This window comes from Eschscholzia californica, unplaced genomic scaffold, assembly GCF_041429995.1.
Source record: "Eschscholzia californica isolate CP2 unplaced genomic scaffold, dmEscCali1.0.p SCAF_3, whole genome shotgun sequence".
NCBI classification, from domain to species: Eukaryota; Viridiplantae; Streptophyta; class Magnoliopsida; order Ranunculales; family Papaveraceae; genus Eschscholzia; species Eschscholzia californica.
Window position 1 is genome coordinate 55727261 of NW_028238420.1, and position 23427 is coordinate 55750687.

The 23427-nt window shown below is 38.1% G+C and overlaps 1 protein-coding gene, 1 long non-coding RNA gene and 1 other non-coding gene across 3 annotated transcripts; all 3 read right to left on the minus strand.

Moving 5' to 3' along the window:
- Positions 1 to 6161: 6161 nt before the first annotated feature.
- On the minus strand, positions 6162 to 13896 carry LOC147552100 (uncharacterized). The gene is made up of 2 exons (XR_015238147.1): positions 13236 to 13896; positions 6162 to 6234 (listed from the first exon to the last, which is right to left on the minus strand). It is a non-coding gene; the product is annotated as an uncharacterized LOC147552100 (long non-coding RNA).
- A 5488-nt stretch (positions 13897 to 19384) lies between these two features.
- Positions 19385 to 19456, minus strand: TRNAD-GUC (transfer RNA aspartic acid (anticodon GUC)). The gene has a single exon. It is a non-coding gene; the product is annotated as a tRNA-Asp (tRNA).
- A 55-nt stretch (positions 19457 to 19511) lies between these two features.
- LOC147552102 (F-box protein At1g61340-like) lies at positions 19512 to 21223 on the minus strand. Its single transcript, XM_086669274.1, has 4 exons — positions 20853 to 21223; positions 20304 to 20559; positions 20142 to 20216; positions 19512 to 20042 (listed from the first exon to the last, which is right to left on the minus strand). The coding sequence occupies exons 2-4, from the start codon at positions 20553 to 20555 to the stop codon at positions 19788 to 19790; spliced, it is 582 nt and encodes a 193-aa protein (XP_086525400.1). The 5' UTR covers positions 20556 to 20559; positions 20853 to 21223; the 3' UTR covers positions 19512 to 19787.
- Between the last annotated feature and the right edge of the window lie 2204 nt (positions 21224 to 23427).

A 23427-nucleotide genomic window follows, 5' to 3' on the forward strand; every position in this document is an offset into this window, starting at 1 on the left:
CTAACACAATCCGCAAGTTCGTCCCAAGATGGTACCGTATAGTAATAACCTTCTATACTAAATCTTCGACGACCGAGAAATTTAACACCGCTCAAAACTATGAAAAATTTCTCTCACTCTTGCTCTCTCTCTAGCTCTCTAAAGAAGAGTTGTTGTTTGTGTTGGTGTGTTTTTAGATTGGACCCAAGACCCCCCTATTTATATATTATTATAAGCCGAAATTTAGAAACCAATTGAACCGCCTATAGCCATGAATTGGGAACAAGGGAAACTGCCAATTCCAAAACCGCCATAGCCAATAGCCATCTAAACCGCCTCTTGATTTGTTTGAAACCAAACCGCCTCTTTTGAATTGGTCTTGGACACTGACTCTCACAATTCTCCACCTCGTACACAATTTGATATACTTCAAATTTTGGACGAACACCAGGATACTCCTTGTAAGATATATTTGTTTCTTGTAACTTCATCCGACTGCACCATATGTCCATGGCTGCCTACGTACCCTTTTATAGGATCAAGCCTACCGTAGTTCTACCAACCCTTCACATAAAGATTATCTTGTCGCCATTACGCCCTTTCGGGCAACTTAACACGAGCCGATTTGCAGCAATTCCAGACAATGCTGAAACTTGCTACACGTCACCACTTTAGTCAACATGTCCGCGGGATTCTCATCTGTGTGTACCTTCATGAGAGAAACATCACCTTCCTCTATGACATCTCGTACAAAGTGATACCTGACATCGATATGCTTAGTACGAGCATGATGGACCTGATTCTTCGCCAAGTGGATCGCACTTTGACTATCACACCATACATCCACGCACTCCTGCTTAATCCCTAGATCATCCAGAAGACCCCACAACCACAATGCTTCCTTCACTCCCTCGGCCATAGCCATATACTCGGCCTCCGTAGTAGATAACGCAACTGTAGATTGTAACATCGATCGCCAACTAACTGGAGCACCATGTACCCTAAATACATAACCAGTAGTAGATCGTCTTCTATCTAGATCGCCAGCATAATCCGAGTCAACATAACCGCTTACCTGACATGTGTCTCCACCAAAGCACAAACCCGTATCAACGGTACCCTTCAAGTACCTCAAGACCCACTTCACAGCTTCCCAATGTGTCTTCCCCGGGTTTGCCATAAACCTACTAACCACACTGACCGCCTGTGAAATGTCCGGACGAGTACACACCATAGCGTACATCAAACTGCCAACTGCACTAGCATACGGTACACGATCCATATGATCCTTCTCCACCGTAGTAGTGGGAGATTGTTTTCCCGAGAGCCTGAAGTGTGGTGCCAAAGGTGTTGACACCGCCTTCGCATTCTTCATCCCGAATCGAGAAACTACTCGTTCGATGTAACCTTTCTGATTCAAGTACAGTTTCTTACTTGACCGCTCTCTCTTAATCTCCATTCCTAGTATTTTCTTTGCAGCGCCCATGTCTTTCATCTCAAACTCTTGACTGAGTTGAGATTTCAACTTATCTATCTCCACCATGCTTCGAGAAGCAATAAGCATGTCATCCACATACAAAAGGAGATAAATAAAGTCACCTTCGCGAAGTTTCTTGATATATACACAACAATCATTGTCACTTCTACGAAAACCATGCTTTAGCATGAAAAAATCAAATCGTTTGTACCATTGGCGAGGGGATTGTTTTAATCCGTAAAGAGATTTCCTCAAACGACATACTTGATTTTCTTTACCCTCAACCTTGTATCCCTCAGGTTGAGCCATATAAATTTCTTCTTCTAAATCACCGTGCAAGAAGGCGGTTTTAACATCGAGTTGTTCCAGCTCAAGATCCCTGTGAGCAACAATACTCAATAGCACCCGAATAGAAGTATGTTTCACGACCGGTGAGAAAATCTCATTATAGTCGACCCCTTCTTTCTGTGCATAACCCTTGGCCACTAGTCTTGCCTTATACCTTGTACCCTTGATTTCGGAAGAATCCTCTTTCTTTTTGTACACCCATTTACAACCAATAACAGACTTACCTTCGGGCAATGGGACAACCTCCCATGTCTTGTTCTTGTGAAGAGACTTCATCTCTTCTTGCATAGCAACCAACCAACTCTCTCTTTCCGCCGCGGTAATAGCTTGTTTGAAGGTGACCGGCTCGTCGTCTTCCACCGAGAGTGCATATTCAACCACATTTGCCTGCCCGTAATGCCTAAGAGGTTTGTCTGACCCTAACCTCTGTACCGGCTTATATAACCGTTTCGGCCTAGTGTGTACCGAAACATCCTGCTGTTGTTGTTGTAAAACTTGTGTACCTTCCCCTTGAACCTCCTCATGATCGGGTTCATCAATTTCCTCATCCTGAGTATTATCCTGATGCTCCACCTGATCATGATTCCTAGAAACCCGTTGGTCTTCGGCTTCTACTTCCACTACTTGAGCTTTAGTAGACCAAACATCACCACAACTAGGCACTGTAGCTTTCGCCATAGCTACAATCGATGACTCATCAAACACCACATCTCTGCTGATTACAAACTTCTTGTCTTCCGTACACCATAGCCGATAACCCTTAACTCCTGTAGCATATCCTAAGAAAATTGCCTTCTTTGCTCTATTGTCAAGTTTGTTACCTTTAACATGGTAATAGGCCGTACAACCGAAAACCTTAAGTCTCCCGTAATCTGCATGTTCACCTGACCACACCTCGTAAGGTATGCCGCCATCTAAAGAAGAATGTGGAGACCTGTTCACAATATAACAAGCTGTAGCAACAGATTCTGCCCACCATTCTACGCCTAGTCCCGAATTGGAGCGCATACATCTAGCCTTCTCAAGTAGTGTACGGTTCAATCTCTCTGCGACTCCATTCTGCTGAGGTGTGTTTACTACTGTCCAGTGCCTCACAATGCCTTCCTGATTACAAAACTCCTTGAATGCCCCATCCGTGTACTCGGTCCCATTATCCGACCTTAACGTCTTCAGCTTTCGACCAGTTTTGTTCTCAACCATTGCTTTCCACACCAGGAACGTGTTGAATACCTCATTCTTATGCTTCAGAAAATAAAGCCAGACAAATCTCGAATGATCATCAACGAATGTAACAAAATACCTGGAACCACCCTTGGAAGGTAACTTTGCCGGTCCCCAGACATCGGTGTGTACGTAGTCTAACACCTCTTTGCTCCTGTGCTTGCTTGTAGAGAACGTCACCCTGTGTGCCTTACCGAACACACAATGCTCACAAAACTCCATGCAAGGCTTCTTCATGTCCTTCAACAAGCCTTTCCCGCACATCAAAGATAGACCCTTTTCTGACATATGCCCAAGGCGCATATGCCAAAGCCTCGTACTAGCCGTTGGATCCCTTCCACTGATTCCTACTGCTACATCTCCAGTAATTGTTGTCCCCAAAAGTTTGTATAAATTACCGTAACGAGTACCTCTCATTACCACCAAAGAACCCTTAACGACTTTTATGGAGCCATTCTCTATAATTATCTTACAGCCGTTCCGCTCCAACACACCAAGGGAAATTAGATTTTTTCGCAGATCGGGTATGTGTCTTACGTCCATCAATGTTCTCACCACTCCATCGTGCATCTTGATCCGTATTGTTCCGAGTCCCACAGTTTTACATATACTATCATCACCCAGTATAACTGTACCACCATCTATACTCCTATAGGTAGTAAACAACTCCCTATTTGGACACATATGGTGTGACGCCCCTGAATCAAGCATCCACTTATCGAAGATCTTCTCAGACACCTCTGTCACCGAGAAACATTCATCCGCCTCTTCTGACACATATCCCGCCTCTTGCATCTCTTGTTTCTCCTTGTAGCCTTCGTTCTTTTGCTTCAACTTTCTCTTTGGACAAGCCGCTTTAAAGTGGCCAAGCTCACCACAACTAAAGCACGTTTTCTTGAAAGAGCCTCTAGATTTGGATCTAGATTTCCCGCCCTTTCCCTTTCCCCTTTCATTACTCCTCCCCCTCGTTACAAACAACCCTTGTGCTTGATCCTTGTCTACTTCACCCGACGCCATACTGCTAGTAGCAACCTTACGAAGGTCATCCGCTAATAGCGAATTTCTCGTCTCTTCCATGCTTAGACTATCTCCAACAAGCATCAAAGTTTGAACAAGGTTCTCATAGGATTTAGGCAATGAAAGTAACAATATGAGGGCTTGGTCCTCATCCTCAACCTTAACATCAATATCCTTCAAATCTGAGATAATCCTGTCAAACCTATTCACATATTCCTGAATAGAAGAACCCTCTTCCATTCTACATGTGAATAATTTGGATTTTAAGTAGACCCGATTCGTTAAAGTTTTCGTCATGAAACTGCTTTCTAGTTTTAACCACACACCCGCCGCCGTTGTTTCTCCGTCTACTAGGAACGCCACGTCCCTCTCAAGACACAACATAATGGTAGCCCGTGCTTCGAGATCTAACTCCTCCCAATCCTCATCTGACATATCTCCTGGTTTCTTTCCCGTCAACGTCTTGTGTAATTTCTGCGAGATTAACAGATTCTTCATCTGCATCCGCCAATAAGAAAAATCGTTTTTCCCATTGAACTTCTCTATCTCATATTTCCCTGATTTGACCGTACCACTTCTCGATCCCATCTTCTTCTTCGTTCAATCTCAACAAGGCTCTGGTACCAATTGTTATAACTAAAAGTCGCGGAAGCTATCGAACCTATCCTAGAAATTGATCCGATTATGAAGATTAATCGAAAAGCTAAGTCAAAATCAAATATGCGAACAGAATTTAACGAGGTTCGGCTTTAAAGCCTACGTCCTCGGGCGAACAAGAAATCTTTATTGAAGGATAGATGAAGACGACTAACACAATCCGCAAGTTCGTCCCAAGATGGTACCGTATAGTAATAACCTTCTATACTAAATCTTCGACGACCGAGAAATTTAACACCGCTCAAAACTATGAAAAATTTCTCTCACTCTTGCTCTCTCTCTAGCTCTCTAAAGAAGAGTTGTTGTTTGTGTTGGTGTGTTTTTAGATTGGACCCAAGACCCCCTATTTATATATTATTATAAGCCGAAATTTAGAAACCAATTGAACCGCCTATAGCCATGAATTGGGAACAAGGGAAACTGCCAATTCCAAAACCGCCATAGCCAATAGCCATCTAAACCGCCTCTTGATTTGTTTGAAACCAAACCGCCTCTTTTGAATTGGTCTTGGACACTGACTCTCACAGTTTACAATTCAGCGAAGCTGTAAACTACTTTCTAAGCTTGGTCCTCTCCCATTGGTTATTGTTTTTTCTTCTCTTTCAGGGGCAAACAAATTTCTTGTACAAACAAAAATTTAAACCTTTTTAAGAAAAAGAAACTTCACATGGATAAGAGATTTGTGTTTCCAGAAAGATTTTCTTACACCAGAGTATTCTACTTTTTTTCTTACATTTGATGTGGGATTTATACATGAAATTTGTGCTCATAAATATGCATTTAAATTCGGCCGATCTAATTAAGTGATCCGAGAGTTATCTCGGATCGAAAAAAGTACTAGTCGGTCCTTAGTAGAACTTCCGATTCAGTGGTCTGACGAGCAACTCGGGGAGTTTGGTGAAGTTAATAACTTGGTTGGTTTCTTTTCTAGTTCAAACAAATAAAATAGAAATTACAAAATAAAACAACTTAAAAACCACTGTTCAGAAGATGAAGAGAGCACACAATTTCGACCTTTTTTCTTTTTGGTGGTGTGACGCTAATAGTGTTGGATGTGGTGTGACGATGGTGGTAGAGATGTAGTAATGGTGCTTGATTTACATATCTTGTACCAACTAATGCTACACTAGAGTACCTGTTGTTTTTTTTTTTTTTTTTTTTGAAAGTAGAGTACCTGTGGTTCAACAAAAAAAAAAAGTAGAGTACCTGTTGTTATTAATAGAATTTTTTGTATAAAAGTAGACTAAATGAAGGCCTCTTACTTAAATTTATGTCATCCTCCCGCGGTAGCACCCTTTGACCCACTTTCACACTCATCAACCTCTTATTCCACCAAGCACCATTTTATCCCATAACTATCACCATGCTTATATTTTGTTTGTTGAAAATAAAAAAATGAACTAGGGAAGGAGTTTTAGCAAATGCTAAAATTGGAGATGTGAGGGTTAGACGCCCGTGCCGCTTGCACAAACTTTTTTTACTACTTGGTTTATGATTTGAATAATTTCTTATATCTTCTTGTTTTTTTTAACCAACTATTTGTTGGAATTGGTACTTAGCTCAAAAGGAGCTGGACCGGTTTTTCCTCAATTTGAGGTACTTATATTCATCGGAATCTCGATCAAGACGTCTAGTTGGATTCGTCTCGTCGAGCTCTTGAATTTAGACTCAAATTTTGTCCAAATCCGATTCCGTATGAGTGAGTTATTACAAAATTCGTTTGGTATGGGTACCATTAACTCAAAACCGAGATTTTGAGTTAGTACCACATTTACGAAGGAGGAAACATTTTATTTCCTTATATAGAACCTTCCATATATTTATGGTATGTTCTTTAGAATAGAAAGGTGACTCACGTGGTTTGCACCACGCAAACGACGCACGTGCACGCGCGGCGTGGGCGTTTAGGGCGCTTTAGAGGCGCCCGCACGCACTTTGCACTTTGCACTTTGCACTTTGCACTTACGCATCGTCGCGAGGAGCGATTGGAGCCTTGGATTTTATGATCATAGATATGATCTGACAGTCAGGATATTTGGCGCTCTTTAAGATAGATCCGTTGATGATCTAACGGTGGGCGTTCAATGCGCGAGATCTTAATAGATCCGTTAAGATCTGACGGTCAACATGGCACCCGAAAACCAACAGACAAATATGACTGTTGGGAAGCATCCATTCTTTTTTAAGGCACCTGTCTGAAGTGTCACCAATACTTCTATAAATACCAAACAAAATCCAGCAAACAAAACACGAAAGTTTTAGCATTCAAAGTTACAAGAGCATTTAGAGTTTAAGAAGTCAATTCATCTGTCGTTCTTACTGCTTGTTCTAAGTTCGCACGCTTTCAGAAAAACGAAGTACTCTTAGTCGTCACACTGAAAGGTACACTGTTGTATCCTGGGAGACAAACACCTCACTGGTTTTAGTACTAATACCAGGGTGTTCACTGTCTTAAGGAAAGAGACAACTCGACTCGGCTTTCTCTCTCTAACCTTTTAATTTATCATTATTTTAAATTATATTAATTTTTTTCCCTGTTTAATCTGTTAGAATACAGTAATAATTTGAGAATTAAAGTTATCTCTGAATTTATTTCAGAAAGACACTCTAAAGTGTATCCCTGTTTTTTTTTTTTTATTATTAAAACAGGAAGACCAGATTCTTGGTTTTTCATAATACCAGTAAAAACAACAATCTTAAGACAGTGAATTTTAAGATATCTTTTTGTTTTTCTGGTTGAAACAAAAAAATTAATTTGTTCTGTTATTTTGATTATCAGAAAATGGCAACAACCACAGAATCCGTTGTTAAGCAAGTTGGTCCAACTCACGCAGAGAAACCAGAGAAGTTTTCTGGAGTTGACTTTAAGCGTTGGCAACAAAAGATGTTGTTCTATTTGACTACTTTAGGGTTAGTCAAGTACCTATCTGAACCGAAGCCGACTCTTGAAAGGGATGGAGATGTTCAGCATGTATCTGCAATTGAAGCATGGAAGCACTCAGACTTTCTATGTAAGAATTACATTCTTAACTCACTGGAAAATGGTTTATACAATGTCTATTATGGTATAGACACGGCTAAGGAACTCTGGGAGACCTTGGCTAATAAATATAAAACTGAAACAGCAGGAGTTAAGAAATTTATAGTGGGTAGATTTCTGGATTTTAAAATGACTGATATTAAACCAGTAATGGTTCAAGTCCAGGAATTTCAACTTCTCTTACAAGAATTAAAGTCTGAGAATATGGTTGCAAATGAATCATTCCAAGTGAGGGCTATGATTGAAAAACTACCTCCATCTTGGAAGGATTTTAAGAACTACTTGAGACATAAGAACAAAGAAATGTCTCTTGAAGAAATTATCCTCAAGTTAAGAATTGAAGAGGATAGTCGTAATGCAGAAAAGAAGATAGATAAGATTGGGTCTTCTTCTGCAAAAGTCAACATGGTTGAGGGTGAACCAAACCCCAAACAGAAAAGAAAAGGAATGAGGCCAGGTAAGCCATCAAAGAAAAATGACCGCTTTGATGGTACTTGTCACAATTGTGGCAAAAAGGGTCATTTTGCTAGAGATTGTCGTACTAAAAACGGCAAATTCAATAAGAACAAGAAGGCTAAAAATCAGGCCTCTCTTTTGGAAGATGAAGAACTCCAGAACCTATGTGCTTTGGTTACTGGAATGGAGGAAGAAATAGAAGAAGTAACAGAAGACCTTCAGAACCTTAATATATGTAATGTAGTTTCTGAAGTCAACTTGGTTGGTGGAAATCCAAGTGATTGGTGGGTTGATACAGGAGCCACTAAACATATTTGTGGAGACAAAAACTTGTTTTCTACATATACCAAAATTCCAGAAGGAGAAACCCTCTTTATGGGAAATGCTTCTACTACTCAAGTTGCTGGAAAAGGGAAGGTAGTCCTGAAATTCACATCAGGAAAAGAAGTTACCCTCAACGATGTATTTCATGCACCAGATATTCGTAAGACTTTGGTATCTGGTTCCTTGCTTTCAAAAAATGGGTTCAAGCTAGTATTTGAGTCTAATAATTTTGTATTAAGCAAGAGTGGTATGTATGTGGGTAAGGGTTATCTATGTGGGGGGTTATTCAAGATGAATGTAATAACTGTATCTCCAAAAATTATTAATAAAAATAATGTTGCTTATATTGTTGTTGATTCTTGTAGTATTTGGCATAAAAGACTTGGCCATGTAAATAACCATTCATTAAAGAAGTTAATGAATATGGATTTAATCCCAAGATTCGAAGTTGACACTAAAGAAAAGTGTCAAACATGTGTCGAGTCTAAATCAACAAAAACTTCATTTCATTCCATAGAAAGAAATACAGAACCATTAGATTTAATACACAGTGACATATGTGATTTAAAATTGGTTCAAACTAGAGGTGGAAAGAAATACTTTATTACTTTCATTGACGATTCCACTCGTTACTGTTATGTTTACTTACTTAGAAGTAAAGATGAAGCAGTAGAGAAGTTTGAACTTTATAAAAATGAAGTAGAAAATCAACTTAACAAAAAGATAAAAGCACTAAGAAGTGACAGAGGAGGAGAATATGAATCTCCCTTTAAAGAATTATGTGCCAAAAGTGGCATTATTCATCAAACGACAGCTCCATACACACCTCAACAAAATGGTATAGCCGAGCGTAAAAACAGAACCTTAAAAGAGATGATGAATGCTTTGTTACTAAGTTCTGGTTTACCACAGAACTTGTGGGGGGAGGCTTTACTCACAGCAAACCATCTACTAAATAGATTGCCCCATAGAAAAACAGGAAAAATACCATATGAAATATGGAAAGAAAGGAAACCTTCTTTTAAATTCACAAAAGTGTGGGGGTGCCTTGCAAAGGTATTAGTCCCTCTTCCTAAAAGAGTCAAGATAGGACCAAAGACAATAGATTGTGTATATATAGGACCTGCTATGAATAGTGGTGCTTATAGGTTTTTAGTACACAAATCAGAAATATCAGACATTCATCCAAATACTATTTTAGAATCAAGGGATGCTGAGTTCTTTGAACACATCTTTCCTTATAAACAAAATTTGGATAAATATTCTGAAACCAGAAAACGTGATAGGGAACAAGATACCCAAATTCCAGAAACATCTCAAAGAGATAGTACGGATGAAAAAGAAAATGAGGTTGAACCTCGAAAAAGTAAAAGGATAAAGGTAGCTAAGACTTTTGGTCCTGATTTTCTCACCTATATGGTTGAGAACGAGCCTCAGACATTCACGGAAGCAATGGCTACCCCAGAAGCTCCATTCTGGAAAGAAGCTGTAAATAGTGAAATAGATTCCATTATGCAAAATCATACATGGGAAATTGTAGATCTTCCACCTGGATGTAAGCCTTTAGGTTCCAAATGGATTTTTAAAAAGAAATTAAAAACAGATGGATCCATTGACAAATACAAGGCAAGACTTGTGGCAAAAGGTTTTCGACAACGAGAAGGATTGGACTATTTCGATACCTACTCTCCGGTGAGTCGAATAACCTCTATAAGAATGTTAGTATCCTTAGCATCCTTATATAATTTGGAAATTCACCAGATGGATGTGAAAACAGCTTTTTTAAATGGGCAATTAGAAGAAGAAATCTATATGAACCAGCCTGAAGGGTTTGTGGTTCCTGGCCAAGAAAAGAAAGTCTGTAGATTAGTGAAATCACTATATGGGTTGAAACAGGCCCCAAAACAATGGCATGTTAAATTTGATAATACATTATTATCAAATGGATTCCAAATAAATGAATGTGACAAATGTGTCTATATTAAGAACACAAATAAAGGGTGTGTTATTCTGTGTCTATATGTAGATGACATGCTAATTATGGGAAATAACTTACATGTCATCAACACTACTAAGAAAATGCTTTCTAAGAATTTCGATATGAAAGATTTAGGAAAAGCAGAAGTAATCTTGGGGATCAAACTTACTAAGACTAGTAAAGGGATAAGTTTATCTCAAACTCATTATGTAGAAAAAATATTAGAAAAATTTAGTAAACATGATCTCAAGACTGTAGTAACTCCATTAGACCCAAGTATTCATCTTATGAAGAATACTGGGAATGGAGTAAGACAATTAGAATACTCAAGGATTATAGGAAGCCTTATGTATTTAATGAATTGTACTAGACCAGACATAGCTCTTTCGGTTAGTAAACTAAGCAGATTTACTAGTAATCCAAGTAGTACTCACTGGGATGCCATAACAAGGTTGTTACGGTATTTAAGGTATACAAAGGATTATGAACTCCATTATACCAAGTACCCAGAAGTACTTGAAGGATATTGTGATGCAAATTGGATATTCGATACCGATGATACAAGATCAACCAGTGGTTATGTATTTACACTGGGAGGGGCTGCCATATCTTGGAAATCTTCTAAGCAAACTTGTATTGCTAGATCAACGATGGATTCAGAATTCATTGCTTTGGATAAAGCTGCAGAAGAAGTCGAGTGGCTTAGACAGTTTTTAGAAGATATACCAATATGGCCTAAGCCTGTGCCTGCAATCAAGATTCATTGTGATAATCAAGCTGCGATTGCTCAGGCACATAGTAAAATGTATAATGGTAAGTCTCGACACATCCGTCGAAGACATAATACCGTGAAGCAATTACTCTCTGAAGGAGTTATTACAATAGATTATGTAAAATCTAAAGAAAACCTAGCTGATCCTTTCACTAAGGGACTGCCTAGAGATCTTGTAATTGCTTCATCAAGGGGAATGGGTTTACTGCCTAAAGTAAATGAGTAAAGGCATAATGAAACCCTACCTAGAAGACTGGAGATCCCACGATCTAGGTTCAAAGGGAAACTGAAGTTATATCCTGACTCGAACAAAACACTGGAAGAGAGTTTTTTCTCTTTCCCATTCCTAGGATGAAATCAGTGTTGTCTGCAATGCAGAGGTTAAGCTTACAGCTTTTAATGTGTCCGAAAAATTTAGAAATTTGTCTATAAGGAAGGTATAGCAGTGTACCTAAGTAGGAAACACCTATATGTGTGGGAATTGGTGTCGGTTCTATGAGAAGGTCGTATTAGGCTGACTTCTCTAATGCACACACGAAACTAGGAACGTTCATGACCGCAAAGAACACAACCGAGAACTTAAAACAAGTAAGGAATTAGCTGTGTGTTAATTATATTTGGCTTACAATTACCAGGACTCAGTTCAAGACTAACAGTTCACTGTTGTCCTTGTAAACCTGATAGTTATCACTAGGAAAGGTTCAAAGCTTTAAAGCCACCTTCATCCGATGCAGCGACATTCCGCGTAAGAACCACTGTCTGTCAGCATTTTAGCATAGTAAGGTCAGTCAGTTTGCTGTGATTTCGAACATGTAATAATCATTCATGTGGGGGATTGTTGGAATCGGTACTTAGCTCAAAAGGAGCTGGACTCAATTTGAAGTACTTATATTCATCAGAATCTCGATCAAGACGTCTAGTTGGATTCGTCTCGTCGAGCTCTTGAATTTAGACTCAAATTTTGTCCAAATCCGATTCCGTATGAGTGAGTTATTACAAAATTCGTTTGGTATGGGTACCATTAACTCAAAACCGAAATTTTGAGTTAGTACCACATTTACGAAGGAGGAAACATTTTATTTCCTTATATAGAACCTTCCATATATTTATGGTATGTTCTTTAGAATAGAAAGGTGACTCACGTGGTTTGCACCACGCAAACCACGCACGTGCACGCGCGGCGTGGGCGTTTAGGGCGCTTTAGAGGCGCCCGCACGCACTTTGCACTTACGCATCGTCGCGAGGAGCGATTGGAGCCTTGGATTTTATGATCATAGATATGATCTGACGGTCAGGATATTTGGCGCTCTTTAAGATAGATCCGTTGATGATCTAACGGTGGGCGTTCAATGCGCGAGATCTTAATAGATCCGTTAAGATCTGACGGTCAACATGGCACCCGAAAACCAACAGACAAATATGACTGTTGGGAAGCATCCATTCTTTTCTAAGGCACCTGTCTGAAGTGTCACCAATACTTCTATAAATACCAAACAAAATCCAGCAAACAAAACACGAAAGTTTTAGCATTCAAAGTTACAAGAGCATTTAGAGTTTAAGAAGTCAATTCATCTGTCGTTCTTACTGCTTGTTCTAAGTTCGCACGCTTTCAGAAAAACGAAGTATTCTTAGTCGTCACACTGAAAGGTACAGCCGTTGTATCCTGGGAGACAAACACCTCACTGGTTTTAGTACTAATACCAGGGTGTTCACTGTCTTAAGGAAAGAGACAACTCGACTCGGCTTTCTCTCTCTAACCTTTTAATTTATCATTGTTTTAAATTATATTAGTTTTTTTTTTCCCTGTTTAATATGTTAGAATACGGTAATAATTTGAGAATTAAAGTTATCTCTGAATTTATTTCAGAAAGACACTCTAAAGTGTATCCCTGTTTTTTTTTTTTTTTTTTTATTAAAACAGGAAGACCAGATTCTTGGTTTTTCATAATACCAGTAAAAACAACACTACTAACGTTCATACTTATGCAGTGACTCTCTCACGACTCTACATTTTCTCATTAAATGCAAGCAACTCAACTGACTCTCTAGACAATTAACTGACTCTTTAGATTAGTAATATATGACTCTAAATTATTACATAATGACTAATAATTCTAATAACTCTGTACTCTCCAAATTCTCCATGACTCCAATCCATAATTCAAATTAGTATTGCTAACATTTTTCAATCTCCATCACCTCTTCTTCAACTTCACCACCAAAAACATGGAATTCGAATTGTTTGGTCCGTCAATTTTGCTATTCTTTTAGTTCTTGATCTCTTCCGTTTTCTCAAAATCGATTTGAAATTTTGTTTCCTATAAACGCAAAACCCAAGCAGAGATAAATGCGATAGTTTGGAGTTAATCTTCATCTGTACACTTTATGAAAGATCTTGGGATAATAAGTACCCGAGCAGCTCTGCTCTACGGTTTGTGCGTCATTCTTTCCTGAAACCATTGTTTCATTCTTTGACCATCAATACGATTTAAAACTTAGACCTTCTTTTCGTTACATAACAAATTTTGATTTGATTCTAAACTGATTCTCGAGGTTTCAAGGGTTAATGTGTGTGAATCAAATGTGTTATGCATTTATGGAATGCACCTGTGCTCCTTGTGGACAGTAGTAGACAAGAGTACCTGTGGTGGCAGAAATACAATGTGACAGACTTCCTAACATTCATTGATGATTTGGTCCTGATGCTTTTCAACCACTCATGTTTGGTTATAATTACGGACTTACATTTAAACAAATGAAAATTTTGGGTTCAATTTGAATTTTTCGAAGGTGAGAACTTTTTTATTTTTAGTTTTTAGTTTTTTTTTTTCGATGAGATCTTAATGAACTTTTTAATATTGGAAATATAAGAAATTTTGGTGGAGGGTTCGAAATATGGATCTTAATGATAAGATAAGTCAACTATCAATACAAAATAGGCCAAAAGTAAAAAATCTCTAGAGAAAAAGACTCTGATCTCCTATTAGAAAAATTCCAATTCTCCTTTTGGGGCTTCCATTCTCACATAAAATTCTTGTGTTGACAATTCAAAAGTATGTAAATTTTGAAATGCACAAAACAAATCATTTTTTGCATAATTGCATACACCATTTTTCAAAATGCACCACATAAATCAGTTTTTGCATGACATCGTTATCTTATTACATTAAATAAAACATGAATAATAACCCTATACATTTTAGGCCGCTGATTTGGGAAAATAAAAGAATTATCCAGGGTGCAAAGAATTTATCAAAAAAACTGGTCAGATTTAGTTGACCAATATATTTTCTAGTAATTGTTATGAGGAATAAAATTTTGTTCACCATTATTCTCCATACCGACAAGGGTCGCCGGTAAACTGTCATTGTCTGCGACCTTAATTTTTTTCAAATATTTCTCTCTCATCTCCCCTTTTCTGTATGTAATTCTGTGGAGGATTCACCTCGGTCACTTTCATATCAAACTCCTCTAATAACTCAAGCATGTTACAAATTTCTCGAAAGCTATATTCTTAAACAACTTACTTGTTGTCTATTCCATCTAGATTTCCTTCATCGATATATCATTTTGATGTTTCTTTCCTTAAGTTCAGTTATGAAATCTGACATGACCCGTGTTGTTAGCTTCTTATTTCTCCGGGAAATCTGATTCCACGGAAATGGTTACACAACTGTTTTCGACTTTCTTGATGGGAAATATAATATGTCCTTGTGAAACTAATAAAGAATTAGCATCTAGAATCAGGACATATATATATATGGGTTAATTCCGTTTTGGCCCCCGATTTGTGACCAACTGGCCGTTTTGGCCCCCATAAGTGTCCGGCAGTTCGTTTTGGCCCCAAAAATTTCCTATTTGGCCCCAAATTTTATCCAACCTCCCAATTCTACCCCGGTGGCATTTCTGTAATTTTTATTTTTTCTTTTTGTTTTGTCCACCTCATCTAATCTCTCCTCCACCACACCACCTCCTCTCCACCTCACCCTTCTTCTCCGGCAGGATGTTGCCGGCCGGAATAAAAAATTCCGGCCGGCCACTTTTAAAAAAAAAAAAAAATCTCTCTTCTTCTTCCTTTCTCTCTCTTCTTCCTCTCTCTTCTGCCTCTCTCTTCTTCCTCATTTCTCTCTCTTCTTCCTCTCTCTTCTTCCTCCTTTCTCTCTCTCCTCTCTTTATCTCTCTCTATTCCGGCGAAGGTAATCCTTCGCCGGAAATTGGGAGATATAAAGAGAGGAGGGAGGGAGAGAGAAGAGGAGGGAGAGAGAAGAGGAGAGAGAGAAAGGAGGAAGAAGAGAGAGAAAGGAGGAAGAAGAGAGAGAAAGGAAGAAGAAGAGAGAGAATTTTTTTTTTTTAATAAAGTGGCCGGCCGGAATTTTTTATTCCGGCCGGCACATTCCGCCGGAGAAGAAGGGTGAGGTGGAGAGGAGGTGGTGTGGTGGAGGAGTGATAAGATGAGGTGGATGATAAAGAAAGGTGTGATGTGGTTTTTTTTTGTTTTTAACCTTTTTCACAAATAATTCTGTTTTAGCCCCCGAGGATAATTTCGTCAAAAATTTAGCCCTTGGGGCTAAAACGAACTGCCGGACACTTATAGGGGCCAAAACGGCCAGTTGGTCACAAATCGGGGGCCAAAACGGAATTAACCCTATATATATATATATATATACACACACATCAGATTCTGACTGAAATTCATCTACAAGAATCTGACTGTTTGGACGACCACTATGTTTTGAATGAAGTTCAAGATGTTTTTACTAACAATCTTGACAATGTATCAGGGTATCGGGAGACTCTTCAGATGTCGCTGGAATCCAACATTTGATGTTGATGATGACGAGATTGCCTATAGAAGAAAGTAATGGGGTGGAAGTTTTCGGTTGAAAAATCAATTGGTGTGAGTTTTACCCAAGGTAGTTCTTTTGGAAGCCATGAAGATTCAACCTTCTGTACTTGCTGCTTGTCTTCCATTTCCGCTGAATTGTGTGTTTCTTGTCGAAAATTCTTTACTTCCCCGTAACTGTTAACCAACAAAAGAAAATGAAAGCTCATGGATTTAACAAAGATTGCCATGAGAGAAAAACCAAATGGAAAACTACTGCTTTATTTCAATTGTAATGTGGAAGAATAAGCGAGAGAGATGGAGGAAGAAAAAAGAACAGAAAATGGTGGTGGTGGTGATGGTGGCCGGAGATGGTAGTCGGAATTGAAGAAGAAGGAGAAATATTTTATCTCCCCTTAAAATTTGTTTCCCTGGAACATCTTCTAAATTTCACATCTTCCCTCTAAAAATTTTCACTCCGGATAGTATTCTTATTCCCCCAAATCAACGGCCTACATTTTACTGTTGAACTTCATGCAATTTGATTTGTATCGCGTAGAAAACAAACCTATTCCTACACATCTACACATTCACTAAACAATTAACATATTAGTAGTACATTTGTATATTTGTACGGAACAAACACAAATATTAAAAAAATAGACTTATTACCTATTTTATGTTAAGTTTGGACTTCGAACTTATTTGGATGGTTACAAACCCATATTTCAGATATAGTGAGTCTAATGTTTAATGTTAGGGTCATTTATTTTGAAGAAGGTGTTAGCGTCATTTATTTTGAAGAGAGGAAGCGAAAAGTTCTTGCGAGGAAAGATTAAGTGAGAGAAAGATGAGATGAATATATTTACTTTTTTTCCGGTCACCAAACATTCATTTTGTTCCAATCTAAATAATAAGTTTTATTTTGTGACTGTTGTAAAGCAATCCCACATTGGTGATGAGACGAAGTGTGGTGATCCTCTTAAGAGGTTACACACCCTTCCCTAGTGAGGCCTTTTAAAACTGTGAGGCTCAGGTGAGCTAAAGCGGACAATATCACTAACAGTCCGGAAGGCTGGTCCGCACCATCCTATGACACGTTATCAGCACGATTTGCTCTAATGTGATGTGGTCTTGGGAGGGTATATTGTAAAGCAATCCCACATTGGTGGTGAGACGGAGTGTGATGCTCCTCTTAAGAAGTTAAGCACGCTTCTCTAGTGAGGCTTTTTAAAATCGTGAGGCCCAAGTATGTCAAAACGGACAGTATCATTAGCAGTACTAATCCGCACCGTCTTATAACAGTGACATAGATGTAATGCCATTTAGAGTGGATCACTGGATGCCAAAATGTCAAACTAAATAACAATTATTCACGGGAATAGCGTGGGCGAACGAATCCGAGTGAGGGCATCAAGGGAATTATATTGGCAGGGCTTTAATGGATTGTGATTTGTGAATGTACATTAAATGCTTTGTAAATGCTATTTATGTATCTACCAAACATCTATCTACTGTAGCCATTAGTGCTCCTCATAGTGTGGAAGCATAGTGTACCAAACAGGAATCATATACTGAACTTTTCTACAAACAATATATTGGCACACAATAAATTTTTGGGTTATTTTTGTTTAGCCCCTTTCTTAAGACTGAGAATGGAACATTCTGAAATGAAAAATGAAGCAAATTATGGACCGCTAACTTTGACTAATGGAATTATAGTGTTAGGTATCAAATTGAATTGTTGGATATCAAATTGGATTGCTAGACAAATTATCGACTGCATTTTGACTAACGAATTATAGTGTTGGGTGTCAAATTAGATTCGTTGGACAAATATAAAAGCCTAATATTCCAACTGATCAAAAATTATAATTAACCCAAATATTTTCGTGTCATTTTTCACGATGGGAGATTTTATAGGTAATGCGCAAAGTTGTTAAAAACAAACTCACTAAAGGCAATCCTACAAATGGTTTGAGGCAATAAAATAATAGGAGGCAATGTAATCATAAGAGGCAATGCCCATCTTCTTCTTCTCCTCTTTCCATACCATTGACAATCTGTATCAGGGGTGGTGGTGGCACAACCGCACAAGTACGACTAGGCATGTACGCTAAATCTAATCAAAATCTCCTTTTATATTATGTTGTTAAATGGGATTGTCTTTCATTCTTCTTCTAAGTTGGTCTACTTTTAAGGATTGCCAGTTGAGGAGTGAGAGAATTGCAGAAATGACCAAATATCTCCAACAACTTGTACTCAAGTATACGTAGAGAGAAAATGTTTTTACTTGCTGGTTTTTTTGTTATGGATTTTGGTGGGAATAACAGATACACAAGGCTTCCATGCTATAGAATAGAGATCACTGACTATGTGAAATTCTTGAGGTTCAAGAAGGGCGACCGGGAAGAAGAAGAAGAAAGAAGACGAAAGAAGAAGAAGATGGGAAACAAAATAATTGAGTTACTATTTGCCAGAAAAGAAGAGGACGGGAATTACTTCTAAGTTCTAAGCATACCTAGTCAACTTGTTTTGACTAAATTTTGGGTGAAAGAACCATTGCTTTAGTAACTTTGGACATGGATATAAAACTTCCCAAAGCACTATAATGGAAGGGAGGGAAGTTTCGTAGACAACGCCCTATGTTGTTAAAGACAATGCCAGATATTGTTAAAGACAATGTTGCTTAAGGCAGTCCTTTTATTTTTTTTGTTAAAGGCAATACTAGCAAATAAAAAGGATGTCCATTTAAATTTGACCTAACACACAACTAACACAGTTAGGTCAATCACTCAAAAGAACACAGTTTAGGTCAATAGCTTGACTTGCCAATCCTCTACCTTCTTCTCTAGTAAAAGGTCGTCGGCTGGCAACCTCTGGTCAGTAACCTTTAACCCATCTTTTTTACTTCTTCTCTACTGTTGCCGGCGAAGAGAGAACCCCCCTTCATTAGTAAACGAGACTCTGTGTTTAACACCTACTTTTCTCTTCACTGTCAAGTCCGTCAACTAGTGATTCATCTACTCGTGTCCACTCTTCCAGACAGGAGAGAAAGAACAAAAAGAAGGAAGAAGAAAAGAGAATTACATTGTCACCAACAAATATTGACATTGCCCATAAACTGTCAGTTGCTCTATGCATATCAAAATCGTAGACCACTATCCTTAACAAAAAAAAAAAAAAATCGTAGACCACTAAAACTGGTGGGTACGACTGCGGGAATCAATTGGTGTCCACCAGAATAGTGGAAGCTCATGGAACAAATCCACCTGATAAAAACATAAACCTAACGCCGCTGCCGGGGATCGAACCCGGGTCACCCGCGTGACAGGCGGGAATACTTACCACTATACTACAACGACTTGGTTGTTCAACTTTGTGGGATCTAGAAAAACATTCTAAAAAACACCTCCAGTCTAACATAGGCAAATCTCATCCATTCAAATCTTCAAGTAATTAATTTAGAATTTTGTTACAACAGAGTAAGACTTAAAATCCAACCTAATATTAGAAAATTTTGGAAACTCTCTCTTCCTGTTCTTAAACTAGGAAGATGGACAAAAAAACAACCAACCAACCAACCTTCAACAAAACAAATTGAAGAATGACCTAACAACCCTAAACATCTATGAAGTACAACAACAAAACACAGATATACACATCTATCACAAAAAAACTATTCACATAACTTACTCACATTTCTGTTTCCATAAACAACCCTTTCTTGTTCTTTGATTCCTCTGGTGAATGAAACAAAGAAACAGTAATCTCTGCAAGTTTCTCTCGGCTAATTTGTCGCCTGCAAAACCCTTGTTCTCTTATAGGTGCATTTGGAGTCTCCATATTAAATCTTCTTGGATCATCTTCAAATTCATTTAAGTTCTTTACACCACAAGTTTTCGAATTTGGTGTACTAAATTCGAAATGCCATTGTTTTGCAATCAATGTCTGAACAAACAAAACAATAATGAAATCTTATCAATACCCTTATACCCATTACTTGGTTGAATAACAAGAATGATGAACAATTAGATTTATGTTACTTACAGCTTCTTTAATCGGCATCGAGACGCATAAGAGCTTATCAAGATCGTCGTGATCTACGAAACAGAGTATCTTAACCTGCAAATAAACCAAGAACTATAAGATTTCATTTACAAAAATTGATTAGATTGACCAAAAAAGATAAATTTTGGATCAAATACTAACCAGAATGTCTTGTGGTAGTGAATCCAAGGAAATGTTCTTGGAATCTACTTGAGAAATGTTTCGTTTCTTCGAAGTGGTTTCCGAAGGGGAATTGAAATCAAGTGTATCCATTTCCGACAAGTTTGAAACAGATACCCTTTTTCTTCTCAATGTTCTTGTACAGTTAACAAATTCTGATCCTTCATTTAGGGCTTTCGAAGTTGAATCATTTAAACTATAAGCCCTTTTTATCAATCTCTTCCCCAGCGCCATTGTCCTGTAACCAGGAATTGAATTATACTTTAGAATGTATCGAACACAGTTAATCGGAAGCTATCAAATGGAACCATACAAAATTCTAATTTCAATTTCGAAAGGAGATCCTATTTCAATATGAAAAAAGAAGCCCTAATTTCAATTTGGTAAAGAAAAATTCAAATGAACTTCAATTTGAGATAATCAAACTCTAACAAGAACCGAAAACAAAAACCCACATTTGAAATACTCCCAAATTAGGAAACCCCCAATTCTAAAATCAAACTAGAGAAGAATTTCTTCAGATCTTCTTACCTGATAAACACAAAACGAACTAACCCAAAATATGTACTTTATCTGTGCAGAAGAACCCTTTGAGATTCAAATGAAAACTGAAAAGCAACCCACGATCTCGTTAAACTTCTCTATCACGATCAAAGTCAAACCCTAAATTCTACTTTGAGGAATCTATCTACCCTAATTTAACAACTGAATTCTCTTGCGGTTAAAACCCATCAAAGTCGCAACCATTATATACAAATTGAGTCCAGATTCTTCTTTTTCGATTAACTAAAAGTGAATTGAGATCAAATCAAGGAAGTTTTCTGGAAGACCCTGGAAAAATTATTATTATATTTATATTTCATCTTTACCTCGTTCCTTCTAGTAAAACATTCATTCTTGTCGGGGGCTGACTAAGAATCCATGTGGTGCTTATTCAGAGGGAGATGTAATCAAATTCAATGAACTAAATTTAACCACGTGTCATTAAGTCTACGTGGCTTCAGTTTATATCCGCCTCCAAAAAACTAGCCGTTGAATTGTTATACACGTGTTAGAAAATGAGGGGGAAGTTGAACTGTTTGGCCGGCGAATTTTTTAAATTGGTCAGTCCAAGACTCCAAGTTGTTTGAGTCCTCTCCCATTATGTTTATTGGTTGTTTTTTTTAAGCTAAGGAAAACATTTTCATTCATAAGTGATAAAAATCACGATTTTACATGGCTGATAATTCTTAATTCTCTCATCTGAAAACTTCATGAGAGTTGCATGTCATTAAACGCAAAGTATCTCATAAATAGAAAGAAATTGGACTAGGCACAAACACATTTATCCTAAAGATCGAGAATAAAAGACCCTAAAGGTCGACAAAAAAATCCTAAAGATCGTGAAAAGAGACCCTAAAGGTTTGACAAATACTAAAATAATAATAAAAGAACCACCGCCGCTTTCACCGGAAAATCGTCGTCGTCACCGGAAAACTGCCTCCGTCATCGGAGAATCGCCTTCATCACTGGAAAACCGCCGCCTTCACCGAAAAAACCCTCGTCGTCCAATTACCAAAGTATAATGAAAAACTAAATAATCTTCCTCTTCATCCCCTCGCCGGACCACCAGTCCACCACCACCAACACTGCCTCGAGCCCTCCAAAATAACACACCACCATGTCTAAACCACCATAACCCACACAAAGATCAAATAACCCACCACCACCACCATTAAAACCCTCATTGTTCCAATACCCCACACTAAAATGACCACTACCACCACAGAAATACGACTCCACCACCATCACCATTAAAATACTAACATCTTCTTCACTTCTTCACACTAACTCGGCAAATTGATGAGTCAATTCCTTCTTCTTTGTTCTTCGCTAAATTGATTCTTTGTTATCTTAACAATCCGATTGAATTTGGTGCGTGCAGATCTTTTTATTCACAACAACATCGCTGCAATAGAATTCCCAAATGAAGTGATTTGTGAAACAATTCTTCACTTCGTAACATATATACTTAATATTTAACCAATATCAAGGATTACAAAAACCCCAACTTTGAATCTTTTTTCCTTGAAATGGAACGGATCCCTGTAGATTACCCGAGGAATCATCGGAGAAAGTGGTTGAATCTTTTCCAGGGTCTTCGATCAATACACATGAAGAGGTTTTGGGAGAAAATTAGGCATGAGGGAATTAGGTTAAAGATTTAAATTAGGTTGCCAGATTGAAATTTTGTTGGATCACATGAGGAGCAAAAACCACAAGTTGATTGGGAGGAAAAATAATAGAAAACAGAAAAGAGGAAAGTATAAAAGAGGAAAATCAGGCGAAGGAAGACTCTTCGCCGGAGAACTAGATCCCGATCTCTCTTTCTCTCTCTCTAGAAACTGTCATGCAGAGCAAAAGAGGGAAAGTGCCCATGTTTATTGGTTGGTCAATGGTTTATAGTGGCAATCCATGCTACATATCAAACAAATTAGAAAATTAATTCGGGCCATCAATAGAATGTGATTCTCTTACAGTAATGGATCATGTAATATCTCCCTATTGACATATTAGCCATGATCCACCTTGGAGGGAAACAAGAATATTTTTGGGCGCGTAAAAAAAAAAAAAATTATTAGCGGCAACCTTTATTTTTAGAATTTTTATTTTCCTTCGTCCACTACCTTCGACTACCATCACCATCATTATCTTTCTCTCTCTTCCTCTCCCTCTCTCGTCTGCCTCCCTTTCTCTCTCCCCCGTCTCTCTTTCTCTCTCTAGCTGTTCCGGCGAAAAAGAAGATCTCCCAAAACTTACCTCGCAAAAAGATTTTATTTTTTCTTTTTACATCAGTTTTGGGGTTCTAATTTGATTTCTCACGAAGTTCGAGCTGCATATAATGACAACTCACTTTGTTCTTATAGTTTGCAAAGTCAATTTCTTGTGGCATTAATGGTATGTCACATTATCCAATTTGAAGTTTGATTAGGGTAGCTAATTTTAGGTGTTTCAAGTTCGGAATATTTGTTTTATTGTTAATTATTAGTGAAGCCTTTGGGATTGGATGGAGATACACATTGAGAGGGGATCCGATATATCAGATATTCCAAACCACGTAGAAAAA